This window comes from Setaria italica, chromosome III (assembly GCF_000263155.2).
Source record: "Setaria italica strain Yugu1 chromosome III, Setaria_italica_v2.0, whole genome shotgun sequence".
NCBI lineage: Eukaryota > Viridiplantae > Streptophyta > Magnoliopsida > Poales > Poaceae > Setaria > Setaria italica.
The window spans coordinates 464,051-487,583 of NC_028452.1; the positions used below are offsets into that span (position 1 = coordinate 464,051).

General features: G+C 48.9%; 3 protein-coding genes and 1 long non-coding RNA gene across 5 annotated transcripts; 1 reads left to right on the plus strand and 3 right to left on the minus strand.

Moving 5' to 3' along the window:
• Positions 1-334: 334 nt before the first annotated feature.
• Positions 335-1,473, minus strand: LOC101777954 (transcription repressor OFP13). The gene has a single exon (XM_004959949.2). It carries the CDS (start codon positions 1,351-1,353, stop codon positions 598-600), a length of 756 nt encoding a protein of 251 aa, XP_004960006.1. The 5' UTR covers positions 1,354-1,473; the 3' UTR covers positions 335-597.
• A 4,715-nt stretch (positions 1,474-6,188) lies between these two features.
• On the plus strand, positions 6,189-8,302 carry LOC101778348. Its single transcript, XR_214772.3, has 3 exons — positions 6,189-6,966; positions 7,315-7,382; positions 7,653-8,302. It is a non-coding gene; the product is annotated as an uncharacterized LOC101778348 (long non-coding RNA).
• A 6,323-nt stretch (positions 8,303-14,625) lies between these two features.
• On the minus strand, positions 14,626-15,776 carry LOC101778617 (probable CCR4-associated factor 1 homolog 11). The gene has a single exon (XM_004959950.3). It carries the CDS (start codon positions 15,600-15,602, stop codon positions 14,739-14,741), a length of 864 nt encoding a protein of 287 aa, XP_004960007.1. The 5' UTR covers positions 15,603-15,776; the 3' UTR covers positions 14,626-14,738.
• Positions 15,777-18,332: 2,556 nt separating this feature from the next.
• On the minus strand, positions 18,333-19,336 carry LOC101779027 (ubiquitin-conjugating enzyme E2 variant 1C). 2 transcript variants are annotated; one of them, XM_022824843.1, is made up of 3 exons: positions 19,199-19,336; positions 18,946-19,085; positions 18,333-18,838 (listed from the first exon to the last, which is right to left on the minus strand). In XM_022824843.1, exons 2-3 carry the CDS (start codon positions 19,006-19,008, stop codon positions 18,545-18,547), a joined length of 357 nt encoding a protein of 118 aa, XP_022680578.1. In that variant the 5' UTR covers positions 19,009-19,085; positions 19,199-19,336; the 3' UTR covers positions 18,333-18,544. The 2 variants fall into 2 exon arrangements, with proteins under 2 accessions (XP_022680578.1, XP_004960008.1); XM_004959951.4 differs by having other exon boundaries at positions 19,195-19,314.
• Positions 19,337-23,533: the final 4,197 nt, after the last annotated feature.

The window sequence follows — 23,533 nt, forward strand, 5'->3', positions numbered from 1 at the left end:
GTTACAACTCGGGGGGGGGGGGAGGGAGAGGAAATAACTTAAAGTTGAACGCACAGCATTCGTACACGAAACGACCACACATTCAAACGTCGTCAGTGCTTGTTCATGTGTTGGCGGTACACGAAGGACCCGAAACCAGCTTGGCAGCGTCAGGAAATGATGGTCAGGTATATAGTACTCCAACCGACTGGTACCGCGACTGCCTGACGCTTTCAAGGACGACAACGCCAACAAACAGAAAAGGGACGGACCCTGGCAGTGCCATGCCATGCAATGCATCTCCCCGGTGACGATGTGTTCAAGCAACATTCGGAAAGATCATGAGAGAACGATGGGTAACGACCAACCACATGATCAGAGATTCTCAGAGTGTACACATCGACAGGGATGACCGACCACAGCTGAAACTAAGCTCTCTCTCAACCGCTAGCAATATACATTCATTCAGCAGTCAACAGCTACATCTGCACTACCTCACGCAGGATCAATCAAGCTCGCATTATGGATATATAGTATCAGCTAACAAGCACCGTTCGATGTTGTCATGACACAAATCAAATCAGTTGCACGCACGCATTGGCCCAGAGCACTCGTCAGTCACTCTTTCTTGGCAGGTTGGAGATGACTCTGCTGTCTGATGAAGCTGGAGGAGGAGGAGGCAGGGGAGGGAGCCGAGGAAGCGAGCGCCACGAGCAGGTCCACGAAGGCGCCTACGATGAGGCCGTGCGTTTTCTTGCCGTTGGCCCTGAGATACCAGCCGAGCATCTCCTCCAGCCATCCCCAGTCGTTTACGCCGTGGCTCATCACCATCTCCTCCATGGACCGCCGGAAGTCGCCGTACGGGTCGGCGGACTCGATGGCCAGCGCCGTCGCCCCGTCGAACGCCGCCGCAGTGGCCGCCCCCCGTTGCTTCTTCACCTTCACGATGGAGCTCGTGGAGTCGGGCTCGAAGAAGAGCCTGCTGTTGGACCGGAGCCCGTGGATGATGACCTCGTCCTCGTCCGCGACGGCGGCGGCCGGTTCCGGCTCCGGCGCCGTGGATAGGGTCGGGCAGGAGTCGTCTGAGATGAGGCTGCAGGAGTAGTTGTCGTCGGCGGCCGGGTAGTCGATGGCGTAGGCCGGGTTCATGGTCGTCTTGTACTCCTCTTCGTGCTTGCTGCTGTCGTCGCGCATGGACACGATCTCCGGGCTGTCGCGGCGGAAGGACAGCGTCCTTGCCTGCGTGCACGATGGCCACTGCCACGACGCCGCCGTGCTGAAGGAGGCGGCGGACATGGAGGTGGAAGAGGAAAGGCACCGGCTCGTCTCGCTGGTGTTGAAGAAGAGGGAGGTGAGCGCGAGCTTCTTGACCATGGTTGTTCGATCTTGCGCGGGCTGGTGATCGAGTAGCTGGAGAGGAAGCTGATTGGGGCGAGGCCGTGAGAGTGTGAAAACGAGGTGGCTGGCTGGTGTCGAGGGGCAGGGAGCGAGCTGTTTTTAAAGGGAAGAGGTGGGCGGGTAGGAAGCCAAGGGAGGGACGAAGATGCGAAGGAAGATGCATAGCTAGGTGTGGCGGTGCGTGCGCGTGTCTTGCGTTCTAGTGTGCGTTGGGAGTCTACGCTTGTCTCCCAGGCCTCATCTCATCTTTCAGGTTCAGTTGAACTATCCACCCTGCAGGTAACATAAAGCATTGGCAAGGATCTCCAATGAACATGTTGTACATTCTTATAGTAGGATATATAAAGTGCGGATGTAGACTACTGCTCTATTTTTAAATATAGGAAGCTAGTTAGTTAGTATTATATAATATATATAAGACCTAAATGTTCATGATTATGGATATTTAGTAATTATTACATGTGAAAAGTGATATTTCAAACGGAATGGTCTTTTAAATTTTATGCTAGTGTCCAAAATAAAATTTTAGTGATGTCATTTGTGTTCTTTTACCATGATACGCTTATACCATCTATACTACTCATGTATATTACCTATACCACAGGTGAATATTTCAGTAGTATACAATTAATTTTGACCATTGGATATTACTAATCTTCACTAGTATAGTTTAGTATTGTGTACCGTAAAAGAGCTCACGTCATAAATCTAAAAACCGGACGGAGTACAAGATTTCTTTTGCAGCATTTCTCCATGGATATTACCCTATGGATGGTACCTTATGTCGAATTAGCATTGTTCAGTGAACTAGCATGCATGGTAGGGAGTTGCCGATGCCAGTTTATGTCCTACAGGTGGCATGGGCAAACATTGCAGATGATTGGTTGAAGATCTTGGTCAACTTTGTGGCTGATCTCCATCCAAAAAAAGGATCAAATAATCCACACAGGATAGTAATGTCATTTCCTTTATTTTCAGGTCTGCCGACGATCAGATGTGCTACTATTAGCAATTCAGAGACCAACTGCCTGCGCCTTAGTTTAGTGCAGGCGGTTGCTCTCTACCAACAGTAGAGGAAGAAAGAGCAACGTCGCTTCCCCCAACACCTCAAATCCTGCAGGACACGCTTGCGGTGCCAGGCAGCAGCCTGAGGATCACACAACTGAATTCTCCATATTTTTTTTTAGTCTGCTCGTGCACGACAACGAAATACTTCCAGAAGCTCACACGACGGTGACCAAGTTTTCTTTCTTTCGATGAAGGCGACGGTGCGTGCCCGGCCAACATGGCAGCAAATGGATTGCAACGCAAGGTTCTCCATCATTGTACACGGACAGTAGCTAGGGTGGTTGCGGGTGTCTGAAAAATTGAAGATAGAGATGGATGCGCATCGCACAGAGGGAGATGGTGATCGAGGGACATGCAAAGGTGCTCGTTCCTCTGAAACTCTACTTTTTGCTTGGTTGCCGCTTGAGAGAATTATATGAATGGTGGGCTTGCAGAGAGGGGTGTGTGATCGCGACCTCACCTTATCCAGGATCAAAGCCCATCTGTCATGTCGTCTCAAGCTGCCTAGCCCTACCTGGTCTAACCAGGTCAAGATGCTCTCTTCTCCTCTCCCTTCCACTGTCACAGGCAAAAAGTGTTGTATTACTGACCCAGATATCAGAGATTCTCTTAGGCTAAAGCATAATTAGCCAAAGTGAATAACTGTAGAACCTGAACTGTCCTTGAGAGCCAAGGTCAGGCGCCTGGATTCATTTACCTGAGATTCCAATGTCTCCACTTTCCCAATCTTCTTTTGAGAAAGTCAGTTTTCCAATCTGATATGAGGATAAAGAAGAAAGTGCGTACCTGACCAATCTGAAGTTCTGAACCACACAAAGGAGTAGTACTTCCTCTGAGAGGTTTAAGTTTAACTGACAGGAAGGAATGGCAAGACCTAGAAGCAAAGATATGTATGAGATGAGAAATAAATGCCCTCTTGATATTTCAGTTCTTCTTTGCAGCTATGGTGGCAACCACTTGTTGAAGAAAATTCCTTGTGTAGAGCCAACTTGCCATTTCTTATAATAGCACTGTTGCACTGGCAGTACTATGCAAGTTTCCCGAATATCCAGTTAAAAAAGAATAGTGGCGACAGAAACTTCGGAGCATTTATGCAAGTCTGGCTAACCATGAGGCCAAATTTATAGCTCACCTCTCTAAGGTTTCCTTTCTCCATTCTTTCTTCAGTGGTTGCCTCATCCATCACCCTCGTCACCATATCAATCAGATATCCATTCTACTATCGATGCAGCTAGCATTGGCTCATGCAGGTCCGTCAGAAAATCACACCATTCAGAGAGGCAGTGAGGCCGTCGTTACTACTTACTAGTCATGTCGTACAAAGGCAGCAAAATCTTCTCCAGGATCTTATACAGAAGAAGAGCTGGAATAATTGGCGCTTCCATAGACTTGCATTGCACAACACGAAGTTAGCGACAAGAGGAGACCACGGCGTTGTCCTGAATGCGACGGATCGACTAATCTAACAGAGCTCCATACCTGAGGATGACCAGGAGCTCATATCATTCAGTTTTAGCTGGATGTTGTTATCTTCAGCAACCAGCCTGTTATCGCCTCTCGAATATTTGTAGTTAAGTTACATTGGTTTACTGAATGATCGGTGATTGAATTACTGCCAAATATCGGCGTTGTACTATCTGGTCGGCGGCAAGGCTGATGCCATTGCCTACCTGTATTACTGCAGAATGCTGCAGTCTGCATAGGACAAGCCCAGGTGACTGTAGGTGAAAGCCTGTATGCTGTACTGTTTGCAACAGTATTAATGACAGTTGGATCATGCAAAAACACATCTCGGACGCTTTTGTTTTATATTTCACTCACAATTTTTGCGAGGGAGCACATCTCAGATTGTCTGATGCTATATGCAGCAGCTTTCCATCATGTATTCCACACGCTGGATGCTGCAGGATATGGTATGGCCAGCCAGTGTCAGGCATAATGCTTCACGTTCCAATTCGATTTTACACAAAGTAAAATTTGGGAGACCAGTTTGAATGCATTCCCTGCCTGCAATCTGTCAGATCATCCTTTTGATACGCCAATTTAACTTCTCAGTTCGAAACAAGGAACGATGGAAATTTAGTTTCGAAATGCTTCACAAAGAACTTTTGTGTTGACTATAGGAAAGATGTCAGCTTCTATAATCACGAGAGAAAAGATGCACTGTTGCAGTATCCGTAGGGCTCTTGCTAACAATAACAGATCCAATGCTGTGAAACATGCAGAAATGCAGGTTCCCGAGAGGCAAACAGGGGTCTAGGAACTGTTGCTATAAAGATCGCCTGGATTGGTAGGAAAGGACTAGTTAAGGACTCCCCAAGTACTGTGTTGATGTGTTCCCTTTTCCCAGCTCAATGATGGAGCTTTCCTGTTTGCTAATCACGATTGATTTTTTTTAAGTGGGGACAAAGGCAATGGCAAATGTAAATGATGAGGTGCAATAATACGAAACATGTCTTATGTATCCACTGTGTATACTATTCCTTGCCTGCTATCAACTGCATGGACACGACAGCTACACACAGAAAATTGAGAAATAAAAAAAAACGAGGGCATCAAATCTTGCTTCTGAGGCTTTGAATCTCAATTGGCCGTGCTGTTGCTGACGCCTACAGGCGATTTGTTTTGTAGCCATAGGATGCATCTGGGCTTTGTTCATTTGCCAGGCTCAATCCAAAGTGGATTGTGGATTGGTTGGCCACCAAGGAGCAGGATTCACGTGGGAAGTACTCCCTCCATTCTCCATTCTCTTTTGATATAGGGTTATTTCCAAATCTAAAAAATTCTCATTTGATAGCCTTATTTCAATCCATCCATTTAATAGATGTTTCGGGCCTCATGCGCGACCCTTCATTCCTCCATGTGCCGGCTACGTGGGTATCAAGAAGTTCGAGCCTTAATGAATCGCTTGTTTACGAGTAATAACTAATGGCATGGTTAAATAGATGATAAGCAGGATCCTTGGTCACTGTGCTAAGGTGAAATAGGACTATCAAAATAGAACGGAGGGAGTAACCTTTTAGAATCTAAAATTTGTCAATCCTTTTAGAATCTAAAATTTGTTTCACAAATAGTGTCTTTTTACCTCCTAGTAAATCCCATCTAATTAAAGAAAATACTCACACCAATAAAAAGAGTATATGGAAAAGCGCATAGAGCCAATCAAATGATCGATTGATAATATTTTTCTGGTTCCAATGCACGTGCATTTATTTAGGATCCAGAAAATTAAACAGACAGCATAATTTTCAATCACAATTAGTATTAGTTATTTGGGGTAATATGAACATTTCTCATCACTACTATTGTATATGAACAGACACTCTTTACGGGATGGAGGGAGTAAGGCATAGCTGCATTCCAAGAACCCGAGAACCTAGCATAGTCCCTAAAACGGCCATTGGCTCAATTAAATGGGGTAATGGCCCAATTAAATGGGGAGTAGATCATTTTAGTATTTATAGATTCATAACTTTTTCGATACACCTAAATATATGCTAGAAAAGTTAAAACAATCTCCATTTAGCCAGTTTTTTAGCTCATTTATATGATCGTTAAACGGGAGCGTCTAGGTCAACACTCGCCTTGGAGAAAAAACGAGAGGAAGAGAAAAGGTTGAAAGAAGAAGACAAGACAAGGAAAACAACAACAATAGCTCGAAACATGAGCAAAGCCCGGCCCAAGCTGAAAAAAGCAGGCTTATCTTTAATAGACGAATCCTGGACAGGATCTCGGGCATTCCGCGAGCCCTCGTTGAACCACGTCATCAGCTAATCCGAACCGTCCATTTCCCGTCCGTTTCCCTGCATTACTCGATCGGGTCGTCGGAGGCGCGGGCGTCGCGACTCCTCGCCGCCGCTTCCATCACGCCTGTCCCTCCCCCGCACGGCGCAACGCGCCCTTCTCCGCCAGACGGTGGCGGCGCGGCGCGAGGAGGCTGCCTCCTAGCATTGGTGGCGGAGACCCCAAAGAGGAGAAGTCACCGGCGGTTTGATGTCGGAGACAGAGAGCGGCGCAGCTGGAGCCACGACGCCAACGCGCCTCGTGGGCTGGGGCGCGGCGTCCGGCCTCTTTCCCCGGGCTCTCACGAACCCGTTCAAGCTGAGCGACTCATCTCCCCCGCGTCGCAACTCGCAACTCGCAAGCACGGAGAAGCCGCCGCCCTCTGCCTGCCCCCGCCGCCCACGCATTTCTCCGCCTACGAGCTGCGGCTCGCGTGCGCCTCTCCCCGCTAACCTCGGCTCTCCACCTGCCACGCTGCCCACCCCGCCCGGCCCTTCCCTTTGCCGCGGTCGCGGCCCCGCCGCCTCGTCCCCTACCTCGCACAGCACGGCGTGCGTACTCTCGCATGGTCCCCGGGGGCGTCGTCGGGACGCCAAGTTCAGCCCCAGCCTGCCACCACTCAGACGCACACCACGTGTTTGACATCAGGCCTCAAGGTCGACCACAACACCAAATCCATCAGCGTTTCAGCAGCAGGGTTGACAAAGCTCTCGACATCAGCCGGCGAATAATGACGAGGTCAGCCTTCAACACGTGTGTAATTGAGAACCAAAAAACATACTCACGTTATGAGGCTTAATCAGGGGAGTTCAGCTGCTTTGCTGTTGGATTTGGAGGGCACGATCCAGCTGTCAGGGAATGCAGGCTTCAATTTCCTCGATTTTAGAGGCCTGAGAGCCATTGTATTATTCACATTACTCGTATAAATATTGCTTCTAAAATTTAGTTCAATCGTATCTGTTGTATTGTATATATGATGATAAAATTGGAGAAGTGCTCACTTTGTGCTGAGCTGCTGATTATGCATCTTTATTATACAATTCTGAAGGATATAAGCTTGATTACAAATTTATATCATGATTGCAGGCAAATCTACTGATCGCTCAGTTGGAATTCCTCAACGAGGAAGGACCACAACCTGAGCTCTGAACACGGTAAGCTCCAGTTCTTATGCATTGTTACTTTCTTTCTCGCCTAGGATGATAGATCGTGCTTCCTGAACAGCGCAGTCAATAAAGCTTTTTGTTCGCAGATAACAATAATTCAAATTGTTGTTAATCAAGCTCTGAACTGGATGTCTCTGATGATACCTGCTGAAAGTTAAATGTTTTCCACATTATAAAATCACAACAGCTGAACTGGATGTCTCTGATGATACCTGCTGAAAGTGCCCACCAGTTCACCACTTTGGTTTTTTAATTTAGGTTTCCCTGAAGAGAAGGATTTCTATTTGATGGAGCCCAACCCCTTGGAAAAAGTGTCCTAGTCCATCTATCTCTGAATCTTCTTTGTTGCATCCTACTGGGCAACAATCTGCAGACATTAGAACTGCAGATTTGCATTTTGGTAGAATATATCAGGAAATACCATAAGAAGGTAGTCAAGATAGATATGCAGGTTTTGCAATTTTGCATCAATTCAACTTTTACTTCCTAATAATTTCCTTAATTGTTTTTTTTTGAAAGAACAACGCACAAGATAGTGCGTGTTTCATTGATATAGCAGAAAATTAGGCAGGAAAAAGAAAAGAAAAGGAAAACAAAAAAGACTCGTCCGGTTGGATTGGGACATCAACGCGGGTCACCACTCAACTCAAAACCAGCACACCCGACCGGTTGGATTGGGACGTTAACGCGGCCTCCCTACTCCATTCACCACGGCGGCATCCACCAACAATCACGCTCATCAATTTGCCGAAACCTCCAAGCGTGGCCCTGTGTCGACACCGATAGAAGCAGACTGCGCTGCACCGAGAAGGCCACCGCCATGCGGAACCCTCCTCCTTAATTGTTAGACTCTTATAGTCAGGCTAATATATAGAAAAAATAGAAAATATAAGATTATGTTATGTCCACAATGTCTGCTAAAAGTGCATTAACCTGGGTGTGCTGAAATCAGGATAACAGAGTGGTGATAGGTTTATTCTGTTATCAAAATGTTTAAAGCCATGTAAAAGAGGGAAGGCATAAACTTAATTCAGTATAAAGAATTGCGTTCCCAAAGGAAATTGGCATGGATATGCTAATATAAGTTGCCAATGCGACTCAGTAACTAGTATATTATACATTTGTTCCACTCACTTCTCACGGAAAATATAATTCTATTTCTTTCCAATTGATCCAGGCAGTGGAATTATCACACAACATAATAACTTAACTCATGGATCCATCAAAAATTAAATACGGCTTACCTAGGGTGGCGCGGCCCGGGTTTTCTAGTTTAGCCTAAAATTCGTATCCACAACTATCCTATGGGTCCGTTTTCTGAACCGGGCTCAAGTTTCCCATTCTTTTTAATGAGAAAATAATTAGAATAAATTATTTGGGTTGGTCTTTGCCCAAGCCCGACTGTAGCGGGCCAGATGAAAAGCATGTTGGTTTCGGGGCTCGATCCAGGTTAAACCAGGCCAAAAATTGCTTAGGTCTAAGCTAGAAAATCAGGTCCTAAACTCATGTGTAGGGAAGGGGCAAAACGACCATGTGTCCTACAGATGACTCTTGTCATTAGCTTAAGCATTCATTGATGATGGTAAACCAGTTGGTGACCACTTGCAAGAAGAGGTGGCATATCTTTGCATGGGGAAAAGGAGAGAGAACAGGAGGATTTGGCGAAAGAAGAAGCAACCGACCCTGGTCGATGGGTGAGTGTTGAGGCCATAGGTTGGGAGACAGTGACGGCGGAGTGCTGCCCTGCCCATCACCAACAACTCATAACAACGCAGAAAGCAGAGGTGGGCACGAACTCACTCTGTGTTGGCGTCGTCAAGTCCCTGGAGACGGGGGAGTTGGGCGTCGTCAGCCTGTTGTCGCTTGCATGTAGCGCAAGCAACCCACATGGGTTTGTTTTTTCCTTATAAGATGGGTTAACGTTTGGCTACTATATGTGACAAGGAGACATCATCATTTGGTTCGTCGGTGTCTCGATTCATCTTAGAACGAACCTTGTCGATGAAGACCTGACAAGGTAGATGCAGATGGATTCCTTCACGTTCAGGGGCCAGAGTCTGAACTGAGATGCAAAGCCCTGCAGACAAGCTGGTACTGGTTGTTTTCGAAAGATCGCCCTCCCTCTTGATTTCGTGGCTTGCATGACGTTCTTGGCGTTTCATTTTTGCATCAAAGATACCACTCAGTATGCCTTGGACAGAGACGCCTTATTCATCGTTCGGTGTGATACCAAACGATCTGAACTGAAATTCTTAGATGAATTATGATGCGGTTGAGCAGAGATGTAGCCGTGGCAAACCAAGATTAGGCCCAGCTGCATGATTCCCTTCAGATGGAATGTCGGCGTCTCATGGATTTTTCGCGTCCCCACCGTTCACTGTTTACCGCACGAAACGAAAAGAGAAAAAGTTTGGTGCTTGTCAGCTGCAAGGCATCTCGTTCAAATTCTGAAGCGGGACAAACTTTTGCTCAGCCTTTTGTCGAGATAGGCTGACTGATGTGAAATCTCACGTCTGTTTGGGTCGAGTTCTCAGCCTGACAGGCACAAAATCTTGAGCTGGTGTATGGATACAAGGAACAGTACCACTGTACCCGTGCCTGGTGTTGATGACTTCACTTCTTTTCACGCTGTTTCAAGAGTGGCGAAATCCACACCCGTTTTCAAGAGTGTGTGGCAACTGGCAAAGCAAACGATGAAACGAATGCTGACGGACGGTGCATGCTGGTGCAGTTCGGCTGGCGGGGTTTCCGTGCTAAAAATGAGACCCGAAAATGCAGTTCAAAAATTTTGTATAAAGCTCAATTACCTTTTGTTTTGTTTTGAACATAATTACTTTTTACTTGGATCCTATCATTTGCTGCACACTTAAAAGGGCATGGCAATGGTATGCTGCTCCGATTTGGTTGGTCAGCACTGAGCAGCAAGCAGGAACAAAGGAGGTTTGACGACGTGCAGACAAGCATGCCGCTACCCTAGTGTTATTCAAATGCCTTGGTTCAATTGGGGCGCACCTTTTGCAATACTTTGAACCGGCACCCATCTTGACCCCTAGCTCAATCATGTCCTGGAACGACGTCACGTACGAATGAATTCAACCTGATTAACGAAGATTGACAAGAGTGGACACTAATTTTAGCCAGGAGGGGCTAAATTTTAGCCCCTGTCACATCGGATGTTTGGACACTAATTAGGAGTATTAAACATAGTCTAATTACAAAACTAATTGCACAACCCCTAGGCTAAATCGCGAGACGAATCTATTAAGCCTAATTAGTCCATGATTTGATAATGTGGTGGTACAGGAACAATGCTTCAATGATGGATTATTAAGGCTGAATAGATTAGTCTCGCGATTTAGCCTAGGGGTTCTGCTATTAGTTTTATAATTAGCTCATATTTAATCCTCCTAATTAGCATTCGAACGTGTGATGTGACAGGGCTAAAGTTTAGCCCGTGGCATCCAAACGCCCCCGAAGTCATGAATGGGTGCAGAGATATTATGTGAATTTTTTAGGTTAGCACTAGAGTACGTAGCATAGAGTTTCAGTTGTTGTCAGAATAAAGAAGTGGCGACTGCGGCGTAACCGTCGATCGGCGGGAATAAAATAGAAATCGAGTTCGATAATTGCGTGTACTGAATTAGTAGTAAAGCAATGCAGAATTGGTTGACCCTGTTCCGTGGAATGCTTGCCTGCCCAAGTCACCGGTTGGTTACCAAATAATATTAGTGTTGTTAGTCTTTTGTAAAGCGAAAGCTGCTGCCTGGGTCGTCTGCAAAAAAGGGGGTGAATAATCGGAGTCAAAAGTCGTGTTGAAAGAACCAATTGAGTGATGGAATGCACTGTCCCTGGCCACTCTCCTCTTCCTTGAGACCATCATGTTCACCAGCAATCCAAGGAGAGAGCAAGCAGTAGTATGGCTGAGGCTGTCCAGCTTCTAAATTTTCTCTCGAGCTTGCTGACATACTCCATCCGAGAGTACCTAGCTCTCCTGCACATAGGTATTAGAGGTATTAGAACCGGACTGGACCGATGGTTCGACCAGCAAAAGACCGAACCAGAGCCTACAATGGTTCGGTGTTCGGTTTGCTTAAAAGACCGTCCCTGCAATCGAACCGGTAAAAATCAGCCCAAGCACCATTTATCGTACATACATCTATGGGCCCACCAGAAGATTTGGATAGTCCTCAATGTGGGGCTGAATACCAAGACGCATCTGACATGGAGATCATGGCGTAGGATGGCGTAGTCTGCATGGGAAGACACGAACTAGTCGAGGATTAGTAAAGTACTCGTTGTAATAAGAATAGAGCTCCTCTAGTCGTATCCGACTAATATTCTTGTAAATCAACCGACCTGTAACCCTATCCCCGACTATATAAGGCGAGGTAGGGATCCCTCCAAAGCAATTCAATCCAACCAACACACAGGATGTAGGGTATTACGCTATTTAGCAGCCCGAACCTGTCTAAATCGTGTGTCTGCGTTTATCTTCGAGTTCCTGATTTCGACAAGCCCCACCAACCTAAACACTACTTCGGGCACCCCCTTGGTAGGTTGCCGGGTCTAAACACCAACAGCTGACATGCCAGGTAGGGGATCTTGTCGAGAATCCGCTGGCGAACTCGATGGCACAAGTCATCATCAAGCCCGTCGTCACTTTCAAGGAAGGCGCGACGTCCATTTTTGGCTCCTGGATCTGCGTCACAGACGGCGTCGGAAGTTTCTGCTGCTACATCGCACCAGCAATTGTGGCTCCTTCTTCGTACTGAATTTCTTTTTCTTCTCGCCATCGGCAGTCTTGGATCCGGCGGTCTTCCTCCCTATCCTTGATGTCATGAGCGTCTTCAGTCACATACGCTCGGGGGCTAGAAGGGATGGAGGGCGGCGATGCAAGTGCTCAGAGATTGGGCAGTGGCGGCAGCACTAGGGTTACAATACAGATGTTGGAAAGGCAAATGGCAAGGGTAAAATGGAAGGGATGAACTTCCTTCGTTATTTATAACAGTGGCACGGTAAAAATTGTGCAAGTGAATGGTTTTCGATTTATAGGATCCCCAAAATTTAGAAAATTTGATTGGCAGTTGCCTTTATTTCGGGAGGAGATAAGATCTCTTTCCAGAGATGGTCACGTCGACCAAAGGTTGATCCTTATACCCACCAAACTAGTTGGCTAAAGGCTCGAGGACTGTGTACCACGTGTCCATCGATAGAAAGTTTTTCTCCGGATTTTAAAGGGAAAGTGATGCTAATTACAGATTGACCTTCAGCCTGATTCTTCGATTCTACCTAAGGCTCGAGGCTACTCCATATGAAGTGTGATTTCAATAAGAATTCAAGATCAACATTACAAAGTTGAGTTCAAAGAGGGTTTGAGCACCTTTTAGGCTCATTATAGTTTTTTTTGCACCTTTGAAGATCTAACCATATGAAGTACTCGAGGAGTATCAAGAGTAGTTGGTGGAGACTTCAAAAGTACTCGGTTTTGCTACATTTGGCTAAAAAATATTTGGGGGCTTGTCGTACATACATCTATGGGCCCACTAAAAGGTTTGAACAATTCTAAATATGGGGCTGAACACCGAGACACATCTGACATGAAGACTATGGCGCAGGGCGGCGTAGTCTACGTGGGAAGACAGGAACTAATCAAGGATTAGGAAAGTACTTGTTGTAATAAGAGTAGAACTCCTCTCCTCTAGTCATATCCAACTAGTATTTTTATAAATCAATCGACCTGTAACCCTGCCCCCGACTATACAAGGCGAGGCAGGGATCCCTCCAAAGCAATTCAATCCAATCAACACACAGGACGTAGGGTATTACGCTATTCAGCGGTCCAAACTTGTCTAAATCGTATGTCTGCATTTATTTTCGAGTTCCTGATCTCGATGAGCCTCACCAACTAGAAACACTACCTTAAGCACCCCCTCGGTAGTTGCCGGGTCTAAACAACGACATCCTTCTCGTCTCCGTTCCGCTTCTGTTGCTCGCACACGCTGGGTCGCGTGGCGGCGGCAGCAGCGGATTGGCGGCACATCATGACCAAGCGGCGGCGGGCGTTTCTCCTCCCGCATCCCTGTTGCCCTGCCCGTTGCTTGCCGGCTGCGGCCGCCTGACCCCTGCTCGTTCTTCGCCGGCAGAGGCCTCTCGTCTCTGAGGCCGAAGGCCCTGGCAACGTAGCTGGCATTCATTTCCTTTCTTGGCTGATATCTCGGAGCAGCACTTCCTTTCCACCGTACCATGCAGATGTAAGCTAGGTAGCCCCAGGCTCAGGCCTAGCCTCGGCAATAATCTCATTAGCATGCAATCCGTGTTCTTCCCGTTCTTCACCAGCAACAGGCGAAGGGCAAAGGTCAGTATCCAAAGTGCATACTCGAACTATTCCATTTGTATATTGTTGGCCTGCTTCTGCTTGCGTCGATTGGACATTGGAGTGGAGATTAGCCGGAGTAGGATCTTGGCAAGATGGAAGTTTTTATTAGCTATGAATCTATGATATTCTAGTGATATATTGGCCATGCTTCTCTGGACTCTGAAGAAAGGATGCCAACTTGGAAATTTGAATGGAGCTATTGTGGCCATATATTATATTTGTGTTATTTATGTGAACTATATAATGGTAATTATCAATTGTATAAGTGTATATAGCACTGGTTCAAAATTTCTTGTTACCGGTTCAATTCAACGGTCCAAAATTATTGAACCATTGGTTCAACCGGTTCCTAACAGTGAACCATTGAACCGAAGTCCTACCAGTTCGATGACCGGTCCGGTCCTAATAACTATAACTGTGCTCCTGCGTATTTGAGTGAGGGGGAAAAAAGAACTACTGGATTCGAAGCGTTCCAGGCGGGGGTTCATTGTGTTGACTGGAGCCAACGAGGCCAAGTCACGGTGCTGCTGGTCCGTGGTGGAATCAATCGGAGCAGCGTCGGCGTCGGCGTCGCCGTTTCCGTTCCCCCCACCCCTCACGCGTTCAAACATTCCACGGACCGACTGCCGGTCAACCGCCAACGGCACTGTCCTCTCTCTGCTCTGCAACCAAGTGGGTTTTCACTGTTGCGGCCGGCGATCATTTGGTTTCATTTCAAACTCATTTTCTAATTGGACGGCCTTGGCAGGCACTGGAGACTTCGCACGCCAGGGCCCTGCTCCAACTCCGCTGCTGCTGGAGCGGAGGATTTCTTTTCCTTCCAGCGAAACAGAGGAATCATAAAACTCGTGAAAATTAACCAATCAAAGAACCGTCTTTTTCTCTCTTCGTGTTAATTATTGTCCCGAATTCATTTCGGGAGAGGAGCAGCAAATGCGCTGCTCTGTACAAGAGAGGAGAAGAGACAATCATCTGGGCTTGGCGGTGTCTTCGAGCTCGAGGCCGAAGAGCACGCCGGCGCATAGCTCCGTTGTGCCTTCCTTGGCGAAGTAGAGGCGCTTCATCTGCCGGAACGTGTCCCAGGTGAGGATGCTGTCGGACGCGGCCTGGTGGCACCGCCCCGCGGCGCGCCTCACCTCGAGCGCCGCCGCGACGCGCTCCAGCCCGCCGAAGAGCCCGCCGCAGAAGCGCATCATGTGCTTGACGTCGTACACCTCGGGCCCGAAGTAGACGCGCACGTATTTCAAAAACTCGGGCAGCGAGCGCGGGAGTTTGCGGCCCATGAGGATCTTGACGAGGTAGGCGAAGTCGTAGGCGGAGTGGAAGGTGACCCAGGCCACCTCCGGGTTGCACACCAGGCCCGACGACATGAGCAGCGCCGCGAAGGCGCGCGCGCTGACGCCCCTGGCGCGGTGCGCGGCCAGGTCGAGGCCGCTGGAGGCAAGGAGCTGGACCGAGTCCGGGGCGTGGCGGTGCACGCGCGGGTCGAACTCGCGGAGGTTGACCTCGAAGGCGAGGGCGGGCGGGGAGGTCGGGGAGGCGGCGAAGGTGAGGCCGACCTGGATGAGGTGGAGCGCGTCGACGTTGGACTTGATGAGGGCGTAGCGCTCGGCGGGGGTCATGGCGGCGGGGTGCTTGGAGGGGCGGTGGATGACGCCCGGGAACTCCGTGTCCATGGACACGTAGGGGAAGTGCTCGATGGCCGCGCGGATCAGCTTGAACTCGCGGTCCACGTTGTCCGCCCACACCTGGCGGATCTCTAGCTGCTGATGCTGGTGCTGGTGATGCTGCTTCTCCCTCCACCCGCCGGCGGCCAACTCCTCGGAAGGCATCTTCTTAATTCTTCTTCTTTTCCGATCGGTCGATCAAATTCTCAATTGAGGCGAATTGAATTTTGACGGATCCCTTCGTCTTCGCCAAGCTCTTCGGAGGGGAGATGAGAAGAGAATTTGAGGCTTGGGATGGTTGGGTGGGCTTGCTCGGCGAGGGAATTTAGGGATTGCGGCCATGGTCGCCGGGGTTTTATAGGAAGGATGGATGGATGGATGGATGGGGCGAGGGGGCGGAACGGGGCAGGAGGGTGCGGGGAATTGTACAAGGAAGGCGGCGGGCGCGCGGAGATCCGTGCGACAGGGGTCGATCGACGGTGGGTGGGGCACGACGCGTTTATGGCGTGCGGGCGACGAGGAAGGAAACTATAAGGCCCCGTTTGGATCATTGGAATTGAATTCCATCATAATAATCATAATTTAGACACAAATTAATTAAGCTAATATAATTGTATGTGGAATATAGTTGTATATTATAGTTGGTGATATGGGAGAGATACTTATATGCTGCACTTCTACTATAGAGAAGCGAGTCTAAGAGCGTGCTATAAGAATTGAATTCCATTCTAATAACCATAATCTATAGAATCAATTTCCATCTCCCACCCCATGAATTTAAGATAGGCTTATATATAAACTTTGGAAAGTTGTGGAATGCCACATTCCAACATAAATTAGCCTACTCCATTAAATAGATTCCAATTCCTTCGTACCAAACGGGGCCTAAATGATTGGGGTGCCGTGCGTCCAGGTTGACCGACCGGACTTGTACCAGAGCACAACATCCAGGAAGGAAACTGGCCACCCCTGGCAAACCAGCCCAAGTGGTTTCCATTTTTTTCTTTCCTTTTTGCTGGAGGCCACGCACCTGGACTAGCAGAAAGAGATAGTAGAGGAGGGGATGTTGTGTTCAAGGCAGGTCGACTCGGTCTGCATTAAACAAACACTTCGGTTCAATTCTTTTCGTTTTATTTTATTGCGTTGTCAAGGTAGGCACGGTGCGTCCCTGGAATTTCGCAATGTTTTTAGTGTCAAGGTTGTTGCTTTTGGGTGCAGTAGCGCTACAACTCTTTTTGTTTGCTCTCTGCCGCAGCAGGCTCTCGCACTGAGTTGAAAATATAGTGTGTTTGAACCTTTTTTTTTTCGATACGAGACTCGCCCCCATTTTCATTCGAAGAACGGAAATTAACCTGATTTGATTCAGGCAAGATACACTAAAACAGAGTGGTTGATGCTCATTTACGTCGCGCTAAACTGCAAAGGAGATGAAGACGGTTGTTGATGCTTCAGGCTTTTGCTCCTCCATTCCCATCGTCCTCCTCACGCTGTTCCGGTGGTTCAGCTCATAGTAGCCTCGTCCGAGAAGGAGCCTATTGCGCCATCACCTTGTGCGTGCATGCCAACAGTCCTGACGCCTTTTCAATAGCTTGCCTTGAAATTCAGAGTTATACAAACCTGCCAATAGTTCATAAAGGCACATGCATGGATCAGAATTTCAGATGGATTTCTCGGTATAGGCTGTCTTTAAGTATCTTTGTGAACAAAGAAGGATGTGTTTGAATTATGGATTAACTTTGACAAAAACTATGCAACTAATGGAAAAGGAAGCACGCAAGCAATCTAATCCCAATTTGGTGGGGATTCCAAATGATGCTGCCCAACCAGGGCATGGCACGGGACCCACCCAACCCAACACACGGATGCATGCTTGGTGTGAGTGAATAAGGACATGCGAAATCGGCAGAGGTTCCATGGAGTATTCCCGTTGACAACCCGGGACGAGAGGGTACGTAACGTGCCGACGGCTGAAAAGGATGAGATCGGAGGGAGCAGCAGAGCTGCTGCTGCTGCTGCTTCTTTATACACTGTTGGTTAGGAGCACATTTTTTTAGATTAAGGGAAAAGGTTTTCAGCCTCTACACCGTAGACACACATGGATAGGATATGCATCGCACGCTCGCTATTTGCCACCGCGATCGATCCGCCGTCGACCAAAACACTCCTCAATTGCGCTGCTAGCATCGGCGGCAGCTATTCACCTGATGATACGGAGCACCTGGACACCAGCTAGCCGACACACTGCCGGCTCATGCACAGCAGCACTGGGTGCCAGCGCAAGGGGAAGGAAGGAAGAGCGGGAGCAAGACCGTGGACTCGTCGGCAAGGACAGACAGACCCGGTCGGCGGTCATCGCTCCACTGGTCGCACGTGGAACACGGCAACTGGGTTGTGGTCTGAGTGTGAGCCTGGAGCTTCCGTTACGCGGGTTCCGTTGCTTTCTGCAGCCACAAGACTGACTCGGCGCAACTCTCTCTTATAGGAAGGAGTATGTGTCAGCGTCAGCCCAGGGCCCAGCAACAAGTCAGCGTCGCTCGTGCACCCGCAGTCTGCAGTCAGGCCTCCGCATTTGACTGACCCAGTAAAATTATACTCCACTCCACTCCGGCACTACCCTCCCGGATGCTCGTGCACTGCGTCGACTGCGTCCGGGTGATGACTACTGATGAGTCTCCTCCTCTCCTCCTGGCTCCAGGCTCCTACCACTCGCTCCCCCTACGTCTGCGCGGTTGGTGAGCAACGAACGAACGATACGGAAACCAAATGAGAAATTTTGACTAGTTTTGCGACCGGTACGGGACAAGCGCGGGTGCACAGGACCTGGACTGGAACTGGATGGATGGCGGGCAGAGAGCGACTTGTGCCGTGCAGTGTCCCGAGAGAGTGCGATTCCACTTGCAATCAATAGGCCGGCCGGCCAGCCAGCAGCGCGTGCAGAATTCCTGAACGAAACCTCCTGGACGTACATGCGCCTACAGGACGGAACGTCCTCACCACCAAACTCAACCCAACAAACCCATACCATACCAGGCAGCGCACCAAATGGAATGGAAGGATGGCACCACACAGCAGAATGCATATATATATGTAGGGGAAGGCCACAGCTGCTAATTTCCCTGGTCATCATGGGCGAGGAAGAAGAAGGTCCCTTCCGGTGGCTGGAGCAGCTTGCGGTTGTGCGGCGCGGCCATCTCCTTCTTGAGCTGCGTCAGGATGTGCTCCATCGTGTACTCCCGCTGCCAGTCGGACAGCACCGCCAGCTTGCTGCCTTCCACCAGGCCGGTGTCCGGGTCGACGCAGGTGAGGTTGATCCTCGAGTGGAACCGCACCGTGGGCGGCTTGTCGGGGTAGTCCTTGTCGCACAGCAGCTTCAGCTGGTAGATGCGACCCTCGTGCACCGACTGCGCGCATGCACATGGTGGTCGATGAGCTAGCTAAGCTAATGGATGAATGGATGAAGAAAAGCAACAACATGCATGATGATGCAGATGATACACCGCGTACGTACGTTGAGCGGGCCTATGATGGTTCCCGTCCACGAGCGCATGAAGATGTCGTCGCCGTCGTCCATGCCGTAGCTGACGGTGCCGTCGCCGACGCCCTTCTCGCCGCGCTCCAGCTCCTCCAGCAGCCGGAAGTTGCGGGGCACTGCATGCAGCAGCCAAGGCGATGAGGCCCAGCCCAGGCGCGCTTGGCTTGCTTGCAACAACAGAACGGGAATGAAAGGGAGGAAGACAAGGAAAGGAAATTAAGGTACCGACGACGCTGCTGGCGGAGGCGCCGGAGCCCATCGTCATCTTGTGTTGGCGGAACAGAGCAGAGGAGAGGAGAAGCACGGACGGCGTTGGGCAACCCGGGGCATAAAAGGGGAACGATGGGTGCGTTTGCCGCCGCTGCCACAGGGGAGGGGTGGTGCGTGCGAACCACGCACCGGCCGGCCGAGATGCCCACTCCGCTCCTTTTTTTTCCTTTTTGTCAACGGGGGGCATCGCACCGCAGCCAAACAAAGGCAGCGACAACAAGAGCCCCCGGATGTCATGGAGAGCTGCAGACAGAGGCCGTCTGATTCGAAAGCGACGCGATGCAGATCAGAGACGGTTCGTTCGCTGCTGCTCGTTGGGGTCGTTGCGTTTCTGGGCTGGGCCGCGCTCTCTGGTCCGGACAAAAAATGGACCCTGAGAGACTGTTGCGGGCTCATGTAACGTGCTCTTTGTGTCCGGGAAACCTGCATGGCTTCCGGAAGTTTTCTAGTTATCTGGCCTCGGCTTTAGGATTCGTGCAACGCTTAACCTCTATCATCAGATCCGCTCCGTCTTCTTCCACTGCTCCTACCCCGTGCCGCCGCCAACCCTGTCGGCTCGCTTTTGTAGCCGCGAGGAGTGAGAGGTGGAGGAGCAGCTAGCGGCGAGGTCGCCGCCAGCCGGGGTGGTGGTTGAGGCGGCGGCACTTAAGGTTTCGGGTTTCTTGGGGAGCCGGGGCTATTAATAGCCAATGGCCTTAGAGGAGAAGGGCGGCGGCAGCGGCAATTCGGCTGGCGGTGGAGGCGAGGCGTCGTGGGAGCGCCGCAAGCCGGGCAGGGCAGGGCAGGGCAGGGCATCTTGTGGTTGGAGGTTGGCAACGGGAAAGAGGAAGCTTGCTAGGTTAGGTAGGGCAGGGTCGGAGGGGCGCCGGTGGATGGTCAGCGGGCTAGCCGCCAGTCGGTCTGGTGGACGAGGGGGGTGGGGGTTGGTGGCGCGTCGGGAAAGAAGAAGGGTTGGAGCCTCGAGCAGAGTATGAGCTGGCGCGCTGAGAAAGACAGCAACGGATGGACCTCATGGGCCTCTAAGAGCAACTCCAAGAGAATACTAAAAAATTCTTCCCAAAACTATGTATTGGGGGTTCTCCCAAAAAAAATTTCCCCCAAAAATATATCAGTCCACAGCAGATCGCTAATAAATAGCCCCCAATATTTCAAACACAGGCCACGTCATCGTATTGGGTCCATTGGAAGGGACGCGCGGGCGTGCGGGAATCAGGATTGGGGGAGGAACGCCAACGCTAAAATATACGCGGTGGCAGGCTGTTTTTTAGCGTTGCTAAAAAATTAGGGAAGGTTTAGGTGGATTGTTGGAGTTCATTTTTTCTCTCTTTTTCCTAAAAGAAGATATTGGGGGTAAGATTAGCAGCCTCTTGGAGTTGCTCTAAGTCACGACTCCTATATAGCTTTCACAAGCCAGATACTCCCTTCATTGGTTTTTGATGGGATATTTCATCTTGACACAATGATTAAGAAAAACAACTCTACTTAGGCCAGTCTCAATGAGAGTGTCATGGAGATTTTTTATTAAATCTCATGCCACATTAGCAAAACTGCTGACTTGGTAGGCTAATTATGAGGAGAGAGGAAAAGAGAGTTTCATCCCATGAAATCCACCTATCACAGTTACCAAGTCCATGAAACCCAATGAAACTTGCACTAAGGATATTATGGTTTCATGGCACGACACATTTGATCATAACACAATACAAGAATTAAATGATGCAGTCTATCTATGTAACTGTGCACTGAGACTGATAATTTCATTTCATTTAAAAGCTGACATGGCACTCTTGATAATAGTGTGAAATCATGCACTGAAACTGACCTTATCATCTAATTAATGCAAACAAGGTTTTTTCATTAATCCTCCAATAGTGACTCCTCATTATTAATGCAATTTATTGCCGTGGCCCACATTACTGTCAAGCAGTACTATCATTTGTGAAAATCTGAATTTTGAAAATATCTCTATTAATGGAGAATGGAGAGAGTATTAAGAAGAGGGCGCTGGTTGCATCAGCAACTCCACGAGGGAGGACAGGACAGACACGTAAAAGTGCAATAAAGACGTGCAACCGTGGAGGCCTGTATCGACTGGCAACAACACCTCGAGGCGACGGCGAGGCGGCCGGCGGCCGGCGGCTGTATCGATCGTCCGATGGATCCCTGTCAATTTTGTTTCTTTAGCTCGCTCGCTCACGCAGGCACGCACGCACGCAAATAAAGCACGCGACGAAAGAGAAGTTGGCCTCGCAGCCACGGACGGTGGAGGCTATAAATGTGGGGGTGCTGATGACCAGCTGACGTGCGAGCGTAGGTGCGACTCGATTCCTGCTCTCAACTGCCCCTCCCCTGCATCTCCCTGATGATGATTTGCTATTCCATTCCATGCATGCATCTCAATCTCACCGGCCTGCCCAGCACCAGCAATTAAGATGCACACAAGCTACGCATGATCCCTCCCTCCCTATTGCTCTGCTTAATTAAGCAGGCTACCTAGCTGGAGGTTGATTGGATGGTCACAGGCTACTCCACCCAAAATTTAATTAAAAGTAGCTGCCATTTAATTCTACGAGTATACAACAGGTATTAGTACTAGCTAGCTGCTGCAGGTCGTCGTCTTCCTTTTCTTTTCTTTCCTCTTTGCAAATAAAGCAACTAGGACTTGTTCAAATAAAACACTCCTCTAGTACTCAACAGGAGAGGTGGGAAATTAACCTTGATCAAAGAACACAAGAGAGAGCTACTTGCAGCACTTGGGTTGATCCATATGATCCGTCGGCTAAATTGAACTAACTCACAGCTGCATCATGGATACATGTACTTGCCTAATAATCTAGCTACATCCTCCTTATTAGCAAGCTAGCTAACTTAACTCGCCTCTGCTACTACGAGCTGATAGAGGACGTACGAAAGAAGAAGAGGAAGGAAGAAGCTAAGATCAAACTAGGAAGGGCAGCAACAAACACATGACCGGTTAAATTAGAGGGACACTGCAGATCGATCCCAAATTAAGACGAAGCTAGCTGGGGCCTGGCGAGCTAGCGGCGCCTGGTGTTGCTGCTGGCGTCGTCGGCGCGGAGGAAGTGCAGCAGCACCGGGCTCTTGCACCGCGGGCACTTGGGCTGCTTCTCCTCCCCGGACAGCATCACGTACATGAGGCACTGCGGGCACCCCACCACCACCATCGGCTTCGCCGCCTGCACCACCTCCTCCTCCGCGTCCGACGACACGCACGAGCTCGCCGGCGACGACGAATCTGCCACTGCCCCGGCCATCGTCGACCTCTTGCCCTGCTCGCTGCTCATGCACCTGCCCTTAATTGCCTGCCTATAGCTTTTGGCTCTTGCCCGTCGTGCAGACTGGAAAACAAGAGAGGAGAGGAGAGTCTCTTTGGTTTGGTTTGGTTGGCTTGTGAAAGAATGGTGCAGCTCCGGAGCATTTATATATAGCGCTGCGCTGTGCGGTGCGCGCCTTGCCGTTGCCGGTGAAGTAGTGAAGAGGGGAACACGGGGGTCGTATATGGCGCCACCACCGAGCCACTTCGGTGCCGCATCAACAGCTAAACACTTCAATTCCAGCTTCCTCCTCCTCTGAATAATCAAACACTGCCATCGATCGTGCAGTAGCAGCTGCAATAGTTGCAACCAAATAAGATACGCCACTCCTAGTGCAATCAAAGGTTATTTTAGGTCAAGCAGTACGTCTGTATTCATCGTGTTTTACAGCCATGCTAGCTATGTCAAAGATCAAAACGAGGGCCAGACACCTACCACTGGTCCCTTCGCAACCTTTATTTGTATTGTACTACTGCCTGGAAATTCAGACGACCTACTGCCTACTCTCTTTGACATTATAAGGCTTATTTCGTTTCTTAGGATAAGTCTTTGATCAGCACTTCCCTATTACCCTCTGTCCCGAAATATAACCATTATCTAGATTTGTACTAACTCAAACTGTATTAAGCTTGACCAAATTTATACGAAAGAGTATCAGCATCTACCACATCAAATAAGCATACTATACAAGTATATTTTATAATAGGTCTAATAATACTAATTTGATATCATAAATCCATTGTTCTCTAATATAAGTTTAGCCAAAGTGAAGATCATTTGACTTAGAGCAAAAGAGAAATGCTTATATTTTAGGATGGATGGAGATGGAGTAGTAAATAATCCAAACTTTTGTAGTACTTGTACAAAAGGTGATTGGCTTGGACTGTCTCATTTCGAACACGTGAAAGCATCTTCTGTTTCAAAATGTCGTCCAACAACCATAGACCAGTGATGCAGAA

What these genes read in the sequence shown, in the direction of transcription:
- LOC101777954 (XM_004959949.2), bottom strand. Translation starts at nt 1,353, where the DNA reads ATGGTCAAGAAGCTCGCGCTCACCTCCCTCTTCTTCAACACCAGCGAG.
- LOC101778617 (XM_004959950.3), bottom strand. Translation starts at nt 15,602, where the DNA reads ATGCCTTCCGAGGAGTTGGCCGCCGGCGGGTGGAGGGAGAAGCAGCAT.
- LOC101779027 (XM_004959951.4), bottom strand. Translation starts at nt 19,234, where the DNA reads ATGACGATGGGCTCCGGCGCCTCCGCCAGCAGCGTCGTCG. An exon ending in CTCCGCCAGCAGCGTCGTCG is followed by an intron (nt 19,086 to 19,194) that starts GTACCTTAATTT and finishes TGCTGCATGCAG; the next exon opens with TGCCCCGCAACTTCCGGCTG. An exon ending in CCATCATAGGCCCGCTCAAC is followed by an intron (nt 18,839 to 18,945) that starts GTACGTACGCGG and finishes GCATGCGCGCAG; the next exon opens with TCGGTGCACGAGGGTCGCAT.